The sequence below is a fragment of the Callorhinchus milii genome, unplaced genomic scaffold (assembly GCF_018977255.1).
Source record: "Callorhinchus milii isolate IMCB2004 unplaced genomic scaffold, IMCB_Cmil_1.0 Scaffold4, whole genome shotgun sequence".
Lineage (NCBI taxonomy): Eukaryota > Metazoa > Chordata > Chondrichthyes > Chimaeriformes > Callorhinchidae > Callorhinchus > Callorhinchus milii.
Genome location: NW_024704745.1, coordinates 57406725 through 57426489, shown reverse-complemented (window position 1 = coordinate 57426489; position 19765 = coordinate 57406725). Strand labels below are relative to the sequence as shown.

At 39.7% G+C, this 19765-nt stretch overlaps 1 protein-coding gene and 1 non-coding gene across 12 annotated transcripts in view; one reads left to right on the top strand and one right to left on the bottom strand.

Moving 5' to 3' along the window:
- The window catches only part of sytl2a (synaptotagmin-like 2a), an 80759-nt gene that overhangs the window by 20126 nt on the left and 40868 nt on the right, over positions 1–19765 (bottom strand). For 4 of the 11 annotated variants that reach the window (XM_007902447.2, XM_042333924.1, XM_042333926.1 and 1 more), the window contains exons 6-10: positions 19522–19600; positions 18858–18972; positions 8940–9860; positions 5719–5790; positions 2651–3073 (exon numbers count right to left, since the gene is read on the bottom strand). In XM_007902447.2, coding sequence (XP_007900638.1) covers positions 2651–3073; positions 5719–5790; positions 8940–9860; positions 18858–18972; positions 19522–19600 — 1610 coding nt within the window. Of the gene's footprint in view, positions 1–2650; positions 3074–3319; positions 5791–8939; positions 9861–18857; positions 18973–19521; positions 19601–19765 lie in introns of those variants that run through there. The other 7 variants (XM_007902454.2, XM_007902463.2, XM_042333922.1 and 4 more) reach the window with 5 other exon arrangements.
- Positions 8098–8169, top strand: trnaa-ugc. Its single transcript has one exon. It is a non-coding gene; the product is annotated as a tRNA-Ala (tRNA).

Here is a 19765-nt window from a genome sequence, read left to right as displayed (position 1 = left end):
ACATTTTCATAAAAGAGAACAAGGAGCGTCTCTCTCTCTGTGTCTACTTGGGTAGGAGTAATGTTGCATGTGTATCCATTTACACCAAAAAGAATGAACGTATTTTTTCCAACTTTAGTAGAAGTTTAGGAGCAACAGGTGTGGAGGGCAAGGACTCTTTGTGCACTTGTATGTGGATGTAGTTTGCTCAAAAGGTACCATCGACATTGACAGATTTTTAAAAAATATATATTAATGACCTGGACTTGGGAATAGAAAGCAAATTTTTTAAATTTGCAGATGACACAAAACTTGGAAACATAGTTTCCATGGGGCATAATCTTAAAATTAGAGCTAGGCCATTTAGGAAGCTGTTTTACACCCAAAGGGTAGTGGAAATCTGGAACTCTCTTCCCCAAAAGGCTGTGAATGCTGGATTCATTTGATTTTCAAGACCAAGGTAGATAGATAATAATAATAATAACAATCCTTGCATTTGGTATAGCGCTTTTCACGTCTTCTAGACGTCCCAAAGTGCTTCACAGAATAGACTGTAAAGTGAATTGGCTGTATATTTGTGGGCGAACGTGGCAGCCAATTGCGCACAGCAGTGTCCCACAAACAGTCATGGATTGAAAATGACCAATTTATTATTGTTTTTTGATTTGGAGGGATTATTATTAGGTGTGTGGAGTAAGGAAACTTGCCCAAGGTTTCGCCCTGTGCCTGGAATTGAACTCAGGTCTCTCACTTGCAAAGCGAGTGCTCTAACCACTGAGCTACAGGACTCCACTGTTAGCTCAGGGTATCAAGGGATATGGGGCAAGGGCAGGTAACTGGACTTGAGGTACAGATCACTCATGATCTTATAAAATGGTGGAACAGGCTCAAGGGGCTGAATAGCCTACTCCTGCTTCTATGTAGTAAACAGTGAGGAGGATGGTAGCAAACTGTAGGAGGACATAGACAGGCTGGTGAAATGGGAAGACACATGGCAGATGAAATTTAATGTAGAGAAATGTGAAGTGATGCGTTTTGGAAGCAGGAATGAGGAGAGCAATAAGATAAATGGTACAAATTTAAAGGTGGTACAAGAGCAGAGAGACCTGTGGGTTCACATAAAACCTTTGAAGGTGGCAGGATGACTTGACAAAACAGTTAAAAAAGCATGTGGGATACTTGGCTTCATAAATAGAAGGCATGGATATAAGAGCAAAGAAGTTATGTTGAACCTTTACAAATCACTGGTTAGGCCTCAGCTGGAGTATTGATCCAATTCTGGCCACCCCACTTTAGGAAAGATGTCAGGGCCTTGGAAAGGGTGCAAAGAAGATTTACAAGAATTATGCCAAAGATGAGGGACTATAGTTATATGGAGAGACTAGAGAGGCTGGGATTATTCCCCTTAGAACTGTCAGAGTAGGTTGAGGGGAGATTTAATAGAAGTGTTCAAAATTCTGAAGGGCTTTGATAGATAGGGAGAAACTGTTTTCTAGTGATAGAGAGAAACACCAGCATGACTGCGAGGCTCCAGGAATTCACCACCTCCGGCCTCTCGGGGACCACCCCACCACTCACAGACACAGAGAGACACACTCAGAGACACAGAGACACTCACAAACACACACAGATCATCTGAACAGCAGATCCTCGGGTTGAGCAAAACCCATTTCCCACTCGCGACTTACGTGCATGTGTGCCCAGAGCCACAGTAGTGCCATCAAGTAAACAGCCAGCAGCAGCGCATAGAGGCCCGGAGCCCCAAGCAAACTGTGTGTACAGATTTGTTGCAGGGGTTTATTTGTGGTGGAGAATTGTGTGTAGCAGAGGGGGTGAGTGTAGCAGAGGGGGGTGTGTGTAGCGGAGAGGGTGTGTGTAGCGGAGGGGGGGGGGGTGTAGCGGATTCCGTGGAAAACTTGCAGCTGCACTTCTCTATTGGCCCAGGCTATGGGGTAAGAGCGGGGGAGTGGGTCTAGTTGGTAGCTCTTTCAAAGTGCTGGCACAGGCATGAAGGGCTGAATGGCCTCCTTCTGTGTTGTAGAATTCTATGTGGAAATAGATGGCAATAGAATTTTCTATCCTAGAATTTTTAAGGTACTATTTTGAAGTCTAATCTTTTTCATATGTAGTTGTGAAAATAACAGCAGAAGCTGGAACATCAGCCACCAATGTGATGAAAACATTACACAGGTATTAGTAGAACAGGCCTATTTCTCACACATATGGGTTGTTAAAGAAAGCATTCTATCTCTAAATCTGTAATACAATACAGCAATAAGATTGTAACAACTGTATAAATTGCAACTTTTTCAGAAACATTACAATTTTAGCTACTGGTATTATAGATATGGCACACTCACATCAGTATGAAATGAGTTTCTGGAATTGCATAAAAAATCAACAAGAAACCTTGATTGGTCGCATTTATAGAGACAGGGTTAAAACATTAAGTTGTACTGAAGATATTACTGCTATAAAAAGCAAGCATTGTTCAAACCCAGCATCTATACAAATCAGATACTGATTGGTGGAAGGACACAGAATCGTACATGGTCAACCCCATACATTGATAGAAAACGCCATCATTTTTAAAAGTGGTTTGAAGAAACCAAGGAAGGAAACACACCATCCCAATACAAGCAGTAAAGTTAAATGAAATACTGATGCTCACTGGGAGAATTTTTCCAGGTTTCTGAACTTGACTGGTCACCTCTTCCTGAATCAGTTGGAAGTGTGGCTTTAGGTAATTCCTCTTGTAAAGAGTAATAAGGCATTATGGACTCCATCACTTCTGAGGGTTTTCTCAAAGAGTCAAGGTCACTTTCCTTGAAGGTACTCGTCTTTCTAACTCCAGATGGAAGATTCAGCCCAGCCTGAAACGTATCTTGCAGTTCAAGGCCTTTCTTATCCACATCCATTGCCATTTCTTCCTCATCATACTCAGAATTGTTATCACTTGTGTTGGGTGATATTTTCTTTTCCTGATGAGACAGGTCTGTTGGATTCAGATTACGTTGGATCCTGCTATCTAATGGCTCAACACTGGTCACTCTCTTCTTTGGGATGTCATTTTCCTCTGTAACTGGAGTATGTCCTGCAAACAAAGTGAGATTTTCTTCATTATTGCTGATTTCACTGGAAGAATTTTGCCTGATTGGCAATTTTGCATCCCGACAAGAGACATCAACTGGCTCCCGAATTCTCTGGATGCTGTTGTCTAATAACTCAGCATCGTACACTTTCTTCTCTGGGATGGGGTCTTCCTCTTCAACTGGGGAACTTGCTGCAAGCAAAGTGAATGGTTCAGTATTTTGGATTTCACTTGTAGAATTTAACTCACTTTGCTTTATTGTAAAGTATCTATCATCCGATAAAAATTCTGAATCAGTTTTTCTGGGAGGTGACTCTTTACTGAGCACGAAAGCCGGGTTCTCTGGCCGTGAATTGTACATTTCTGGTTTCTCACCAGATTGTGCTTCACTTTCATCAGTTTCCTCTTGAAGCGATTTCTCTAATCCAATATTCAAAGAGTTCAGTCCCTTCAACTTTGTTTGGTTAATTGTTTTTCCTGGGGCTCCTTCCACTACCTCTGCAATACAATCCTGGATATCATCACTTGAAGGCTTAATTACTTTCTTTTTGCTTTTTTGTACCCCTTCAAGTTCTGTAGGGAGAACTTTAGGAAAAGATTTGGGGTTTAACCATTTCTTCTCCTCAGTTGGAGACTGTGCTTGTTCAAATATCTCTTGCATTCTTTCCTGGATAGTTGGTCCACAATTTAGCTGAGCTTTTGAACCTTCAATTTCCCAGAGTTTTCCAGGCATCTCCAAGGTAGATGATAAAGTTGGAATTGGTTTCTTTGTAGCCAAATGTTCTGTTTGGGGTGGCCTGTGGGACTCTGATTTTGCTGCTGGCTTTGTGACAATTAGATACGGATCACTTGTTGCATGTGGGGACTCAGTTTGATCCTCGTCATGTCTTTCTGTTTCCCAAAATTTTTAAGGCTTGTAAACTGTTCACGGCTGAAAGGGGGACCATCATATACTTCACATTTTCTTTTCTTCATTGAAAGAATTGTGAAAGGCTTTTCATTTTTAGCATCATTTTCATTCTTCACTTTCTTGTTGGATGTTTCATCCAACTCTGGAACATTACAATCATATTTTCTCTGTGAAATATTGGTTTCAGGCACATTTTTCTCTGCATTGGATTGATTTGTTTCACATTCATCGAGAGCTCTGGTTATTGATAATGCCATTTCACGGTTGTGCAATGGGCTAACATCTAATTTCAATCCTTGCTCTTCTTTTCCCCAGACTGTCTCTGTATTTTGTTGGATAGCTTCATCATCAAATGGATCTTTTTTGGTTTCCTTCAGGTCCAAATCTGGTATCTGCATTATTCTCATGTTCATATTTGGAGAAGGGAGATCAGTCACTTTTGGGTTAATTTCTTTATCCACCGCAGATAATTTATTCTCTTGGTTTGGAATCTTTTTTTCTGGAGAAAGTTGCTGAAGCATGATGTCTCTATCCTTCATAACACCTTTGATACCAATGTCTGGTAAAGGCTTAGTGGTCTCATATATTGGCTCATAAATGCCAATATTTGGTTCACTACTTTCCCTCTTCGGGATAGTGTTTTTGTCTTTAATCTCCAGTATCCCTTGTTCCTCAAGCTTTCTCACATCCAATCCCAGTTGAGGGTCCAGAGTTTTTGATGGATTCACATCCATATTTCTCTGAGTATCTATATAGGGTTCTCTGGAAGAGCTGGGTTTGGAATTCTGTTCTTTATTTTTTGCGAAAATACTATTTCCTTCATTATCCTCCTGTAACACTTCATTGTCTGACACATTGCCTTTACCTTTCATAGTGCTTTCTTTCAAGTGCGGCAATTTGTCAATCATCATTTTAGTAAACTTATCATCTTGGATTTCTTCAATAGCTTCTGGACTCTCTTTAGTGTCAAAGCCTTCAGTATTCTTTAAATAAGAATTATCCAACAATGCAGGAAGACCTACTGTGGAATCCTCTACAGCTTTTACACTGGCAGCAGCAAGTAAATTGTCACCATGTGGGGAAATTGATTGAGTATCTTCTGACTGCTGTCCAATTATAACAGCATTTAGCTCAGTTATCTCTTTTCCGCCATAGGATGCTGACGTTGGTAGATCTGGTTGTTCTTGTTTCTTATCTTGCTCAAATTCAATATGCTGTTGTTCAGTGTCAACATGTTTTGCAGCATTCTTGGACACTGGACTAGCATTTTCCAAATCCTCGTTTTGCTTTCTTTCCTCTAACAATGGTTCACCTACAATGCCAGGTATATCAAGGCTTTTGATCGGAGCTTGAAATTTCTGTGCATTGATTTTTTGGTTGTATTGATCTTGGATTTCTGTGCTGGCAGATGGCAACACTTGGTGTTTTGGCGCAAACGCATTAGTTTCACTGGTTTGACTTTCAGCATCTGGCTCAGCATGCAATGTCGTCACAGCTTTGGGGTGGATCTCTAGAAATGGGTCCAGTGTTGTCTTCGTTTCTTCCAACCCCATATCAAAAGAAGGCACTTCTTCACTTCTGGTGAACCAATCTAGGACCTTTGATATTGATTGATCAGTTGCATTTATCTGGTCAGCAGCATATTTATCATCCATTTGGGACTGTGTTGAATGCCCTTTATGCCTTTGTTCTTTTGGCGTAGTGATGAGGATAGTTTCCCCAAAACTAACACGCTTACCTTGAAATACTTCTGTAGGCTGTAGATCAGACACCTGAGGGGATTCAATCTCATAATGAAGTATCTGCTTACCTGGAATAAAATAAATGGGAGTAAAGTTAGCATCAACATTATTCTGTGAAAGACCAGCAGATGAGTTTTAAGTGGTGGGGTTCTCATGATTTATTTGCATTGACCACAAAATATTGGCTCAACATTTTTTAAAAAAGCTATGTCCAGTGTAGAATAGTTTTGACATTACATAACCACAACTAGCATTGTATTTTGTTAAAATAGATTACAAGATCAACCCTTCCCAAAAAGGAAGTTTAAATAGAAACTGAATACCAATCAATTAGAAACTTTCAACACAATTGATTAAAATTCTAACTTGATCAGCCAGTCAAATACAAAGAGAGTTTTTAGGATTGTTAACAAAATAATATACTTAGAGTGGAATGATAAGTTTCACAAATGTTTATAAATCCCTATGTGTTCAAATATGTAGTAATCAATACTTGCATTTATTTTTATATATAATATATAAAGGCGAGGTTTAATGAACAGGTTTAGGGTTAAGAGTAATAGAATGCCAATTTTACAAATCCAAAGTTACAAGACTGACAAACTAATCTATCACATTGTAATAATTTAGTCAATTCTCAAGCAATTTTAATTAAAGAGTAATTTATCAGTTCTACTAAATACTATTTATAAATCCTAATCCTACTAAGGAGTAATTTATTGGTCCATTTCACCCATAGTAATTTTAGTCCAAATACACGTCCTACCAACTCTTTTGCGAATAATTCACAGTTGTGCTGATAAAGCAGCAAAACGTGACACAAAATAAAGACAGTCTCAATACATTTAGCATTATTATGAAGTGGTTAATGGAAAGCAATGAGAAAAAGAAATAAATGCAATTACTGAAGGAATTCAGTTGGATCAAAAATGTAAAAGCTTTCACGTATTGTAGCGTCTCTTTGGGCTTATGAAACACGATTGCCTCATTGAGGTTTTCTTCATAAATGTTACAGAAAATGAACTTATTAATAAGTTTCTATCAATTTACTTGCAATGGTGCAATTCACCTTATAAAAGGTTATTTAGAGTGGGTATAGAATTTGGTTTGCCCATTTGGCAACAATTACCATTTAGTACAAGGAGACACTTCCACAGTGATGGTTAGTAAATTAAAGAAAAGCTATTCTTTGTCTGAGGAGGGCAATGGGCCACATTTCAAATTGATATTTGGTGCACAACTGACAATTTAACAGCGCAGCAAAGATTGTGAAACACAATTTCATGAAGTTGGTTACCATGTTGAAGGTAATAAATTGGTCACTTCAATCCACGACTGTTTGTGGGACACTGCTGTACGCAATTGGCTGCTGGGTTTCGCCCACAAAATATACAGTCAATTCATTTTACAGTATATTCTGTAAAGCGCCTTGAGACGTCTCGACAACGTGATAAGGCGCTTTATCAATGCAAGGATTATTGTTATTATTTTTATTTACTTTATTGCCCAAATCGCAGCTTAAATTTCTGCAGAAAATACTGGAAATTCTGATTCTGCCGGTGTCACACCCACAAGCTTTTCTTTCAGATTCTTGTTGACCTGCTAGGCACTTCGAGCCTTTTAATTTTTATTTTATATTTCCAACATCCACACTTTCTTATTAATCATAACCCACATATCGTCTTCCTTCAGGTTTCACACAATCTGTATTGTAGATGTTGCCATAATTGAATCATAGAATCATAGAATCATAGAATCATACAGCACAAAAAGAGGCCATTCGGCCCATCGAGTTTGTGCCGGCTCTTTGAATAGAGCAATTAATGTCCGTCCCACTCCCCAGCCTTTTCCCCATAATGCTGCAAACCCGTCCTCCTCAAATACCCGTCCACTGCGTTTTTAAAAGTAGTTATCGAATCGGCCTCCACCACCCTTTCAGGCAATGCGTTCCAGATTCGAACAACTCGCTGCATGAAAACATTTCTTCTCACCTCCCCTCTGCTTCTTTTGGAGACTATTTTGAATCTGTGACTTCGAGTCACCAACACACCCACCAATGGAAACAGTTTTTCCCTTTCTAACCTATCAAATCCCTCATGAATTTGAAGACCTCTATTAGGTCTCCTCGTAACCTTCTCTGCTCCAATGATAATAATCCCAGCCTCTCTCACCTTTCCTCATAATCAAGGTCCCTCATTCCTGGTACCATCCTCGTAAATCTCCTTTGCACCCTTTCCAATGCCTTAACATCCTTCCTATAGTGTGGTGCCCAGAACTGGGTGCAGTATTCTAACTGAGGCCTAACCAGTGTTTTATATAGGTTAATCATAACCTCCTGACTCTTATACTCTATGCCCCTATTTATAAAGCCTAGTAGTCCTGTAGCTCAGTGGTTAGAGCACTCGCCTTGCAAGCGAGAGACCTGGGTTCAATTCCCGGCAGGGCAAAACCTTGGGCAAGTTTCCTTACTCCACACGCCTGATAATAATCCCTCAAGCATAAAAAAAAATGGTCACTTCAATCCACGACTGTTTGTGGGACACTGCTGTGCGCAATTGGCTGCCGCGTTTCGCCCACAAATATAGCCAATTCACTTTACAGCATATTCTGTGAAGCACTTTGAGATCTCCAGAAGATGTAAAAAGCGCTATGCAAGGATTATTTATTATTATAATTGAACTGTACAAACCAGGAAAATCCCAAGTTTGACTCCCAGTTAACTGATCTGCTGGCAGTAATGATGTTCCAATTGGCCTCAGTGCCCCATATTAAGGAGGGGAAACAAGCAACTCTCACTGGAGGTGAATATGTGGATGTCAATTTAAGACAAGTTAACTCTTGTCTGAATAATGGTCAATTGGGCGAGATATAGGAGGGCATGCAATGGCAAATCCCCATTGAAGAAGTTGAAGGCTATCAGGTAAAGAGGGGAGGGGAGGAAATAGGCAAGAGGATTTCCCCCCACCCCCCACAAAAAAAATCAAGAACAGAAATGTCAAATGCTTTTTAAATTAAGTACAATTGCGCTCAACAACATTGTAATAGCATGAATTTGCTAAAAGATTATGAACAAGATCAATAAGATTAAAGTAGTTAATTGCACTTTTACTTTCTATAGTAATGTGTAATCATACCACCAAGATAAGAGAATGATTGAAAAAAATGTTGATTGGTAAGATTTTGTGGGTTGAATGTTGAATGTTTATATCCATCTTACCAAAAGTGGAAGGCGAATCAAAGGCCGGATCAGTTCTTTTGCTGGCATCTTTCTCGCTCAGTATCTCACCTGTGTCCAAATCACACACTTGGTTTGTTAACCTACTGGAATCGTACCCTGGTAAACTATACAATGCGCCAATTTCTTTCCATTCTGATTGATTTGAATCTAGTGTTACTGGAATGAACTGCAAGTCTGAGGTGGACACAATACCATCTTTATCTTGGTTTGGGTATATTTGTAAGGGAGAAGACAAATCTGCATGTGAAAGTATCCTGGGCTTATCAAGTCTGTCATTTTCCTCAATATATTTAATTGCATTGTCCATGCTAGCTTCATATTCTTCATCTTTTTCTTCTTCTACTTCTTCCCCTACATCATCAGCTTCTAGAAGATCTTTGTCGAGAAGAGCATCTTCCCCCATTCCATACATTTCCTTCAAATCAAAGGGCTCCAGTGTCTCAGAAATCCTCCTTTCATCCACATTTGTTGAGAACCTGACTTGCTTTGACTTTTCAAGCGTGTAGAGTTCAAGTGATTCTTCTTCCTTCAATGATTGATTCAGATCTGCTGATACCACTGGACTGGTTTTGGGAGAAGCTTGGATCTTGCCTTTAGAATCCTGAACACTGACAGGTGGACTTTCAGAATCATTGAAGCTTGAACTCTGGCTTCCCTTCAGGATACTTTTACGGATTGTAGGACTGTTGTTAACATCAGTCTCATTCTTGGGAGAGGGAGTAGTGTTATTGTGGTTACTATGAGGAATGACCTCACAATTATAATAAACTGTTCTTGGTTTGGGAACTGGTTGCATTTCTGATTCACTAGAAGCCTTTGCAGGTAATTGTGACTTACTTTCAAGAAATTCATTTGAGGGTAAATGTAACCTGGAAACATCCTTTTGTTGAGATAACCACTCTGGAAAAAAACAAGGGTATACAAGAGCAAGGATAAAACACATGTTCAGTCAAGGGGCAACATTATATAAAAAAATGTTCATATTGTAAACATCATTCAACAGAATAAAGGGATATTTTCTAAGACAGTTTTAAAGTTTCATAAAGGCATAATTTTACTTTCTACAACCTGAATTTTTTTTTAAAAAAATAAGTGATTAGTCATGCTAAATTGAACATCAATGGAAGTGAACATAATCCAATATAGAAGATGGAGTTAATTTAACAGTACACTCAATATGTAAACTAATAAGTCAGACTAGTTGGTAACTTGCAAACCAACAGTTGAACACAATCTCAAAGTCCTTTGCTGTTAACCAGATTTCATTTGTCATTGAGAATGTTGCTCAGGCATATTCAATGTGAGAATTATCAAACATACCACTAGAATGACAATGTTAAATAAAATATTTAGCAGCTATATTGACACAACCTCTACATTCTGTTTGACAAAATAAATCAATAACAGAAGAAAACAACCCTTGTCATGATCCATGCAGAATTAATTGCTATAAACATCCCCATCATTGCGACTACCAGCACGATAGAAGTTGAATTAGGTAGAGCTTGGTCTTTTTTCGTCTCACAATTCTTATGTAACTGAATGTGGACAAGACTCAAACCATACTCCTCGGTTCCCATCAACGTCTTCACTCCTGTGTATCTGAACTCCTCAACCTCCCTGGGCTTTCCCTCAGACTCACCGAACCAGTGTGCATCTAGGCATCCAGTTCTATCCCCAGGTGTCTTTCTTCTCCCACATCCAGTCCCTGACCAGGACCACCTTCTTCCACCTCCACCACATTGCCCGCCTCCGACCATACCTTACCCCAAATGCAGCCGAAACCCTCGTGCATGCATTTGTCACTTCCCGCTTGGATTACTCAAACGCACTCCTCGCCAGTCTCCCCAGCTCCACTATTCAAGAAATCCAGATCATTCAGAATTCTGCCATTCACATACTGACCCAGACCAAACCCCGTACTCCAATCTCACCAGTCCTGGCCAGGCACCATTGGCTCCCCATCACTGAAAGGATTGACTTCAAGATCCTCACACTCATGTTCAAATACATTCACTCACTGGCACCTCCCTACCTCTCCGATCTCCTCACTCTCCAATTCACCACCCAACGCCTCCGCTTGACTGGCACCAGCCTCCTACTTGTCCCTCGCACCCTCCACCCCACCATTGGAGGTCACGTTTTCAGCCACTATGCCCTAAAACTCTGGAACACTCTTCCTCAATCTCTCCGCCTTGCCCTCTCTCTCCCCTTTTCGACTGTGCTTACAGCCACCTCCCCCCACTCGGCTTGGAGTCAGGCTCCACCACTGTTGATCACTCTGAGACACTACCCTGCATGGAGTGCACTATATAAGTCAAGTTGTTTTATTTTGATACAACACCACAGAAAATGAAGCAAAATGTAAAATTAATGACACTTGATAACCCATTTGGTAGAACTTCAAACAAGTTATGAAACCGCTAATTTATCCTATATAATTTTATGTAAAGTGGTCAATTTGTAAGTGTTCCATGTTACCAATGATAATGATGGCCAGAATTTGTGATAGATTGGTGATGGTTAACACCTCACCACTAGGGGACAGCACACTCCTCTCCACCTGCTGTGATGTTAAAAAGTTTCTCTACCTGCTGAGATGTTAAAGATTTAGGTGGTGGCCATTTCCTTTTTGAAGCGATGATTCTTTTATTGCAAAAAGAGTAACCCCTGGAACAACTCGTGTCTCTTGAATATTTATTTTCCAGCCATGACCGAGTGAAGAAAAGGCTTTCCTGGGCTAGCAAATAAGCTTTCTCCTGATGATGACAAGGGTTGCCACAAAAAAGTGATTTCTGAATTTCAGTCACTGCGCACAGCAATGTTCCACAAACAGTCGTGGATTGAAGTGACCGATGTATTATTGTTTTTTTTTCTTGAAGGATTATTATTATTATTAGGCGTGTGGAGTAAGGAAACTTGCCCAAAGCTTCGCACTGCCAGGAATCAAACCCAGATCTCTCGCTTGAGAGGCGAGTGCTCTGACCACTGAGCTACAAGACTTGCAGTCACGGCTTAGATGTTCAGCAGCTCCTCACCATATCGGGTCTGAACAGTCACATTGGATCTCTCTCCTATTCCTACTTAGTTATGAAGTTCTTCTGCGCATGCATCGATGGATCAAAACTACATTCCCACGATTCAGTGCAGATGGCCAGTAAGAAGTGCGCATGCGAGAATGGGTCAGCACATTCCTTCCGCGCAATTGAATGCAGCCAGGAAGCACGGGAGTAATGGAGGGTAGGGGAGTGGGGTTACGAATTAGGAGGTGAGTAATGTGAGTAGTGCAAAGAAATCTAAGTGGTTTTGATAGGAAACTGAATGGGACTCGTGTGAAAGTACGACTTGGGACAGGGTGGTCCAACATAGGCCTGCAGACCACATTCCCCCCCCCGCTCCATTTAATCTGGATCGCCTGCTCCCTCCATAACTTGTAAACATTTATATTATGTTTCTGGAAGGAAAACACAAATATTACTTATGCGGCCCACAGACATTTCTCAAAAAGGGCATCCGGCCCTCAGCAGCTAAAAAGTTGGACCACCCTGAAGGCGATTGTACGATTTATGAAGATAAGACTTATGTGAGTTTTACTGTGTCTGATAGTACATGCATACATTTTAATTTGTCTATCTCCTTCCTGATAAAATGTAACCAGGATCCAGGTCAGCACTAAATATTAATCAGGAGGAAGCTTCATGCGGAGAAACTTCTAAGCCTGGAACGAACTATTAAGCATTTCCCAACCAGCAAAAGGGAACGGAAAAGCAAAACAGGATTTTCTGACAGGAGCTGTATGTATTCTTCACAGTACATTCTGTCACTCAAGTGAGTGTTTTGTCTTAAACGTAACCTTCCTACACTTGGTTTTCTTCCAAGAACCTGAGCAGTACACACCCACTTCAATAAAAATGTCAAGAATGCCAAACATTAGATTCTCAGCCAATCTTCACACACACGACCCATGATCTGTATGTGAAAGAGTTCACATTTCCTGACAGGGATCACAAAACCACAATAGTCTGGAGTTCCATGAAGAAAAGAATAAAATAGAAAACAAAAATTGTCTTGTGGTACTGAAAAAAAGGATTAGAAGATATTGTTTACAAAAGTAAATAAATGATGCGTCAATGGCAGGGATTAGTTTAAATAAGGTTGGGAGGGTGAAGGAGGCTGGCGCGAAACAATTAAGAATAAACCAATAGTTTAAAAAATTATTTTTCAAAAGTAAATATTCAATAATCGCTTTAAATGTGGTCATGAACGCAGTCAATTCTATAAAATATCTTCTATGCATTTTAAAATAAACATAACCTCCCTTTTTTTTCTTTTGGTGATAATTAGGGCTGCAGATTTGGCATTCCATTTTTTGGGAAGTATGATGAGGAAACGTTGAAAGAAGTCACGGGTATGGAAATTCAACTATACCTCTTCATACCTCCCAATGTTTCCAAAATTGAATCAGGGACGGGGAAAAACCCTTACCTGTGAACGTGGGAGGTGATTGGTCTGTGTGTGCACATCCACAAGAACAGTTTGAATTTCCCGCATTAACTTTGAGAGAGACTGGCACATGTGTGCACAGATCTCAGACGCATCCCCGCTCCAAATGAATTGTACACGCATACTCTGCGCTCTCCTAAGGTTGTAATGCTTAAAATGTAGTGCCTTACGTTGTTGAGACACCGTCATAGGGGAAAGTAGTTTCTCTTCGACCGTGCCTTCAGCTCCCCTCTCGACTCTCTACCCTCTCCTCGCTCCCTCCCTTCCCTACCCCTGACCATTTCCCCCCCTGCTCGGGTCCCGACCCAACTGTCCAGCGCCTTGGGACATCCTCCCGATGTGAAAGGCGCTCTGTAAATGAAATCTTGTTGCTGTTGTTGTTGTAGTGTGACTGTATTTGATGGGCGAAAATACAACACTTGAGATTAAGTAGCCCATAATTCTTCACTTTATCCCTCTCCCCTTTTTGGAACAGGTGTGTTACATTAGGCTCTGGTTCTCTGATACAATATTTGTTTCCAAAGATGTTTGGAAACCTATGGCCAGAACTTTCAATATTTCTTCCCCGAGTCCCTCATTGTTCCATACCTGGTCTAACACAATATAATTTATATAGTCCCTTTCATATCAGGAGAACGCCTCAGAGTGCTCAATGATGTTGACTGGGTAACCAAACTGGGGGTGAGAGCCGAAGAGGGTGGGATGGGGAAAGATGACCAAAAGCATGATCAGAGTTGTATTTTGAAACAGGTATTCCATCCCTTGAACAAAGGATATTGAATTTATACAAAACATTGGTTAGACTACATTTGGAGTATTGTGCCCAATTCTGGTCTCGACATTATAAAAGGATATAGCAGTGATAGAAAGAGTACAGCGAAGGTTTATGAGGATGATACCAGGGCTGGCAGATTACTGCTATCAGGATAGACTGGACAGGTTGGGCCTTTTTTCATTAGAGAAGAGATGTTTATGGGGAAACCTAATAGAAGTGTTTAAAATTGTAAAAGGCTTTGATAAGGTTAACATCAAAAAATATTTCCACTGTTTGGGGAGTCCATAATCAGGGGACAAAAATATAAAATAGTCACTAGGGGATCCAAAAGAGAATTTAGGAAGAACTAGCGAGTCAGAGGAACTCCAGAGATCAGAATGGCTGAAAGCCAGACGATATTGGTGGGTGGATACTGGAAGGGATATGAAGTAGGTCAGTGTTCTCTGAGAGAAGGGAGTGGCTGGAATATGGTTATCGGTTTGGTCATTTTTCGACTATGACTTCCCTTAATGCCATTGCTAAAGTTACAAATACTACAATAACAAGCAGTGTTTTATTTTACTAAAACAATAACTTACCTTTATATAGTGTCTTTCACGTAGGATAAGATTTCAGAGCACTTTGGAGTGCAGGACTGGTCACTGAGCAAGGGAGAAGCGGGAGGGGAATGTGACCATATGCGTGGTTGAAGAGGTAGGATTTAAGATCGCATTTAAAATGGGATTTAAAGGCATTAATATTTAAATACCCTTTCCCTTTGAATAATTATCTCCAAAAACATTCTCCTCTTCTCAGTTTGAGAAAAAAACCTCAATTGCAAGCTTGCCCCTTCACTGCCAAGTGGTCCCATTCCTTCTTTCATTGCCTCATTACTTTTAATATACTCATAAAAGCCTTTCCCCTTTAATTATCCTTTATGTTAGCCATCAGTTCTTCCATTATAATAATAATCCTTGCATTATTTAGCACCTTATCACATCATTGAGCTATCTCAAAATGTTTTCCAGGATATACTGTAAAGTGCTATTGACTGTGTATTTTGTGAATGAAACATTTAAACATTTCGCTCTTCAAAAATGATCCCTCTTAACATTCTTTATCTCCCGTTATGCTTCCATTCTCTACTGCCCTCTTGCGTATTATCAGACATTCATCATAAGCCTATTTGAGATCACATCTCAAAGGATTCATTCATGAACAGTTTTGATGCACCTCTTTGCTCCTTTTATGTCCCTTACACTCCACGACAATTCGTGCAGTTCTGTAGATGGACAGCAAAACTCTTTGCAAAAGGACAACTTGCCAGCTATTTTACATCCGCCTCACCCAGAGGACTGGACAAGTACAAACATGTGGCAAACATGCTCAAGGCAATCTGCAGCCTTGAAACTGCAAATCACTGGTTGGAACTGAAACAAACAGGCATTGAGCCACAAACTAATTGTCCCATAAACGTTTTCTGTTTGTGGAAAACATGAGTTCCACACAAACACGGGCTCACTTAAAGGGCATACTTCCTGTATTTGCAAGAAGACTGCTACTTTATCTGCTGTGAAAATGTTATATTGAATTAACTATGATGTTTAACAAAGGCAAGTTCACTCTAATCACATTGGTCTCTGTTAAGTAGTTTTTAATCTGCTCATCTTGGCTCCTGCTTAAGTGTTCAAAAGCAGCACCCCTGCGGAGGTTAACATGTGACTCAATAGATTTCCTGAAAGGTGCTGGAAAATGATCATTAATCAACTAGCCATGTTGAGCCTTTGCTAAAAATTTCATAGCACAAATTTGCTTGTCCAAGGCCCCGTTTATTTACACAAAGGTAAACAGTTTAGCCCAAGATAGCTCACAATGTGCAGATAATTTACCAGAGCAAGGATAATCAATTAATCTTTTGGTTCATTTATACTGCTGTACTGGGAGCAAAATTGTTCCGCCCCAGCAACAATACAGCGAGTGGAGCAATTACATCTCTTGATTCACATCACAACTCGATTCACATTGTTGAAAAAAATGTTTTTTAAAAATCCAAATCACAAGGCTATCTTAGTAAATAGTAAAAAGCCTGTTGAGCATTCTCATGTTATTAACAGACGGCTCAAGAACTTTCATGTATTACAGGTGAGTGAGCTCAGTGCAATTTGCTACCACTGTCCACTGAGTTTTCACTGCAGCATTTGATACCACCTCCTCCAGGTAGTTTCCATCAGCAGGACGTCTATGTGATTCATGGTGCTGGGACATCATATCAGAACTGCATAGGATTTATGGGTGGATTAAAGCATTTCAAGACTCCATTAAACATAACATGTCATGCAAAAATCACTGCATTTTGCTAAAGATAACCTAATCCACACATTAATACTTGGAAGGTATCAAAAGCCTAAAATTTCGGTGGGGGAGGTGGGAGAGGATTTTTCTCCATGATGCAAGATAGTCATTAATAAGGGCACCTTCTTCACAAATCATTTAAAACTTGTTCATGACCATACAACACAGAGACATTAATCTCACCGAAACTTAGCAGTGCACCATTCACTCACGATACAATACTCTACAAATTAAAGTTTTGCCATGAAGTGCCCTTCAAAAAGGCTTAATGCAGATCAGTTTGTTTGGTCTATATAGGATACAGTCCTAGATATTCAGTCAAGTAAAACAAACTTTGAATCTCAACAATGTCCAGTAAAAAAAAACTTAGCTTCACATACGCTTTCACATACTGAAAAGATGAAATCAAGTGCAAAAAGGGGTATGAAAATAACTCTGGAAATACAGTGGAGCCCTCACCCACTTATAACTTGTTGCTTGGGATACATAAAATCCAAAACCATGCTATAGTGAGGTGAGGTAACCAATCTCACTGCAAATGTTCATATTTGGCCAGTTTGCGTGTCAGCCTGTACCCACACTAAAAAAGGAACAACTCTGAGGTGAAATCTCTTCCTATCTTCTCCATGAGGCAAAGCAAGAAGTGACGTCGGTGGCAATCAAATGACCTGGAAGTCATATTTTAATACAAGGGCTGGCCTGGTGCAAGAGACAAGCCAGCCAGCTGTGCAACTGCACAATCAATGAGGTCTGAAGTATAACCATGTTATAATCGAATCTGTACTACAAACCACATTGTAAAGGGGTTGCACTATACAGAAATGTAGTTGAAGACATTTGCTGAATAATATTGTAAAATACACTTTACACAAGGAAATAGTTGCTCTGAAGAACTGAGCATATTGTATCATTGGAACCAGCTGAATATTTTGACCGCTTTAGAGACTATTCAATGAATCAGTGTTGACTAGGTAATCGGGCTCCTGGGAGCATTCAGTAGCCAAGGTCTCAAGAAAGAACTTCCTTTTGAAAATAGCACAACAAAGCAATTAGATTAGGCTTGATATTAAAAAGAACAATAGTCATTAATTCAGGAAAATGCTACACATGTATTATTTATCAGCCGCATATATTAGAAAGAAAGTGAGTAGCAATCTAAGGTTTCCAATATTAAAAGGCAACAAATCATATTCATGATAGGGACAAATACTTCAGGCGAGCAAGTACCTTCCATACAAATGTATGGGTAGGTTTTCTCAAAATAAAATGCCAAAGCATTGATGAAGTAGCAGCAGAGCCTGCCTCGAGTTCAGCGTTCAATTTTTGGGATGAGCTCAAATGCACATGAAAAATATTGCAAACTCCCTCATCAATTGTTGCCTTTCCAATCCCTAAAACTCCAACTAGACTTGAATATTCTTTTACCAGTAATGGATACAGAACTACTCTTTGGAAACCTCTCTGGACAACATTTAAAGCAAGGCTTTGAGCAATTCAGTTCCTACCTATCTGATGGACTATAGATGTAAGCCAAAACTGGCTCTGCTTCCAATAGTCCTTTGATAGCTCTTGGGTAGACAGACCACTGAATGATTCAAAAACTCTTATGGGACCATTATGTTATTAAAGCACCATCTTAAGAACCAGTTTATTTCAAGAGAATATAATACTCTTGAAACTATTAATTGCAAAACTATTTCATTTCACAGTTTACAGTACACAATGGAATTTTTTTAAAAAATACACTCATTGTAGAGCACATAGGCTCACTGATGCTTTCCCCTCCTCTGGACGATATGTCAAAAGGGTACATTCCAGGCATGAATGAAAGAAAACGTTCAATCATCTGGAACTAAATATGCAGTTACAAAATAAACAAAGCCAGTTCTTTCCAGCATTGCAGGTATGATTTGAGAAATTGGTCTGAAGATTAGAGTGAAATTATTCACCATAATGAAAGGCGCACACAATGCTCTCACTCCAGTGGCTTGACGGCTTCATCGTGCTACTCAATTACCATTTATGGACATCGAGTAAACAAGACCAAATTGTACTTAAGGGCCAGATATCAATGGCTCTAAGTCAACCATCTGAATTTGTGATCTGTGGCCGTTTCACATGTCAATAAAAATAGCATTCCAGCACATCAACACCCCTCACTGGATGTAATTGGAAATCATATAGAGCACCACTGGGGTAAGTTGAATAATGGTAGATGGTGCCTCCCACCACCATGGTTTTGATCTTTAATCCATGTAACATTGGATAGAAGAGACATCAGTAATTACCCCTTGCAGGAGTCTCAGATCCTGGCAGTATGCTTGCCGATAACAATGGCTTCTGTCCTCCATTTGGATTATCATCCACCAGAAGTGAAGATTTGTTGAATGGATTCTCCCTCTGCTGAAAAATAATTGTTGCGACAATTTAATCTTGATGACTCAGTTAAATATTTTTTCATGCAAAACCAAAAAGCATAAAATGACACGCATAGCACACAAATAAATAATAATCCTTACATTTGATATAGCGCTTTTCACGTCTTCTCGACATCTCAAAGCGCTTCACAGAATAGACTGTAAAACGAATTGACTGTATATTTGTGGGCGAAATGCGGCAGCCAATTGCACACAGCAGTGTCCCACAAACAGTCGTGGATTGAAAATGACCAATTTATTATTGCTTTTTGTTTTGGACGGAGGTGTGTGGAGTAAGGAACCTTGCCCAAGGTTTCGCCCTGCCTGGAATTGTGCCCAAATGTCAGTATGGGCATAATCTCGTATTCCAATCATGTGGAAATGCAAATACAAAACAACCTTAGCTATTTTACATACTAAAATATGTATTTTATATTTACATATTACATATTAAAAGGCCAGGGAGAACGGAATGAGTCCAAGGGATTATTACAAGATAACATTCAGTCCGAGCCATCATTACGACACACAATACCTTTGGTGATGATGCCGAGGAATGTTTTTGTTTCTGTCGTGGCTGTTCAGGCACTGCTTTGTTCAAGTTGGACGCTTCACTAAAAGACAGAAAATTTGCATTTTTTTTCAAAAGAAACATGGGATACATTTAAATTAATGCATTTATACTGCTAGCCAATGTGACAGTCTCCTGGCCCATGGTAATTGATATTAATGATAATGATCTTTTAAAATTAAACTAGTACCCAGAATTGACGATCAAG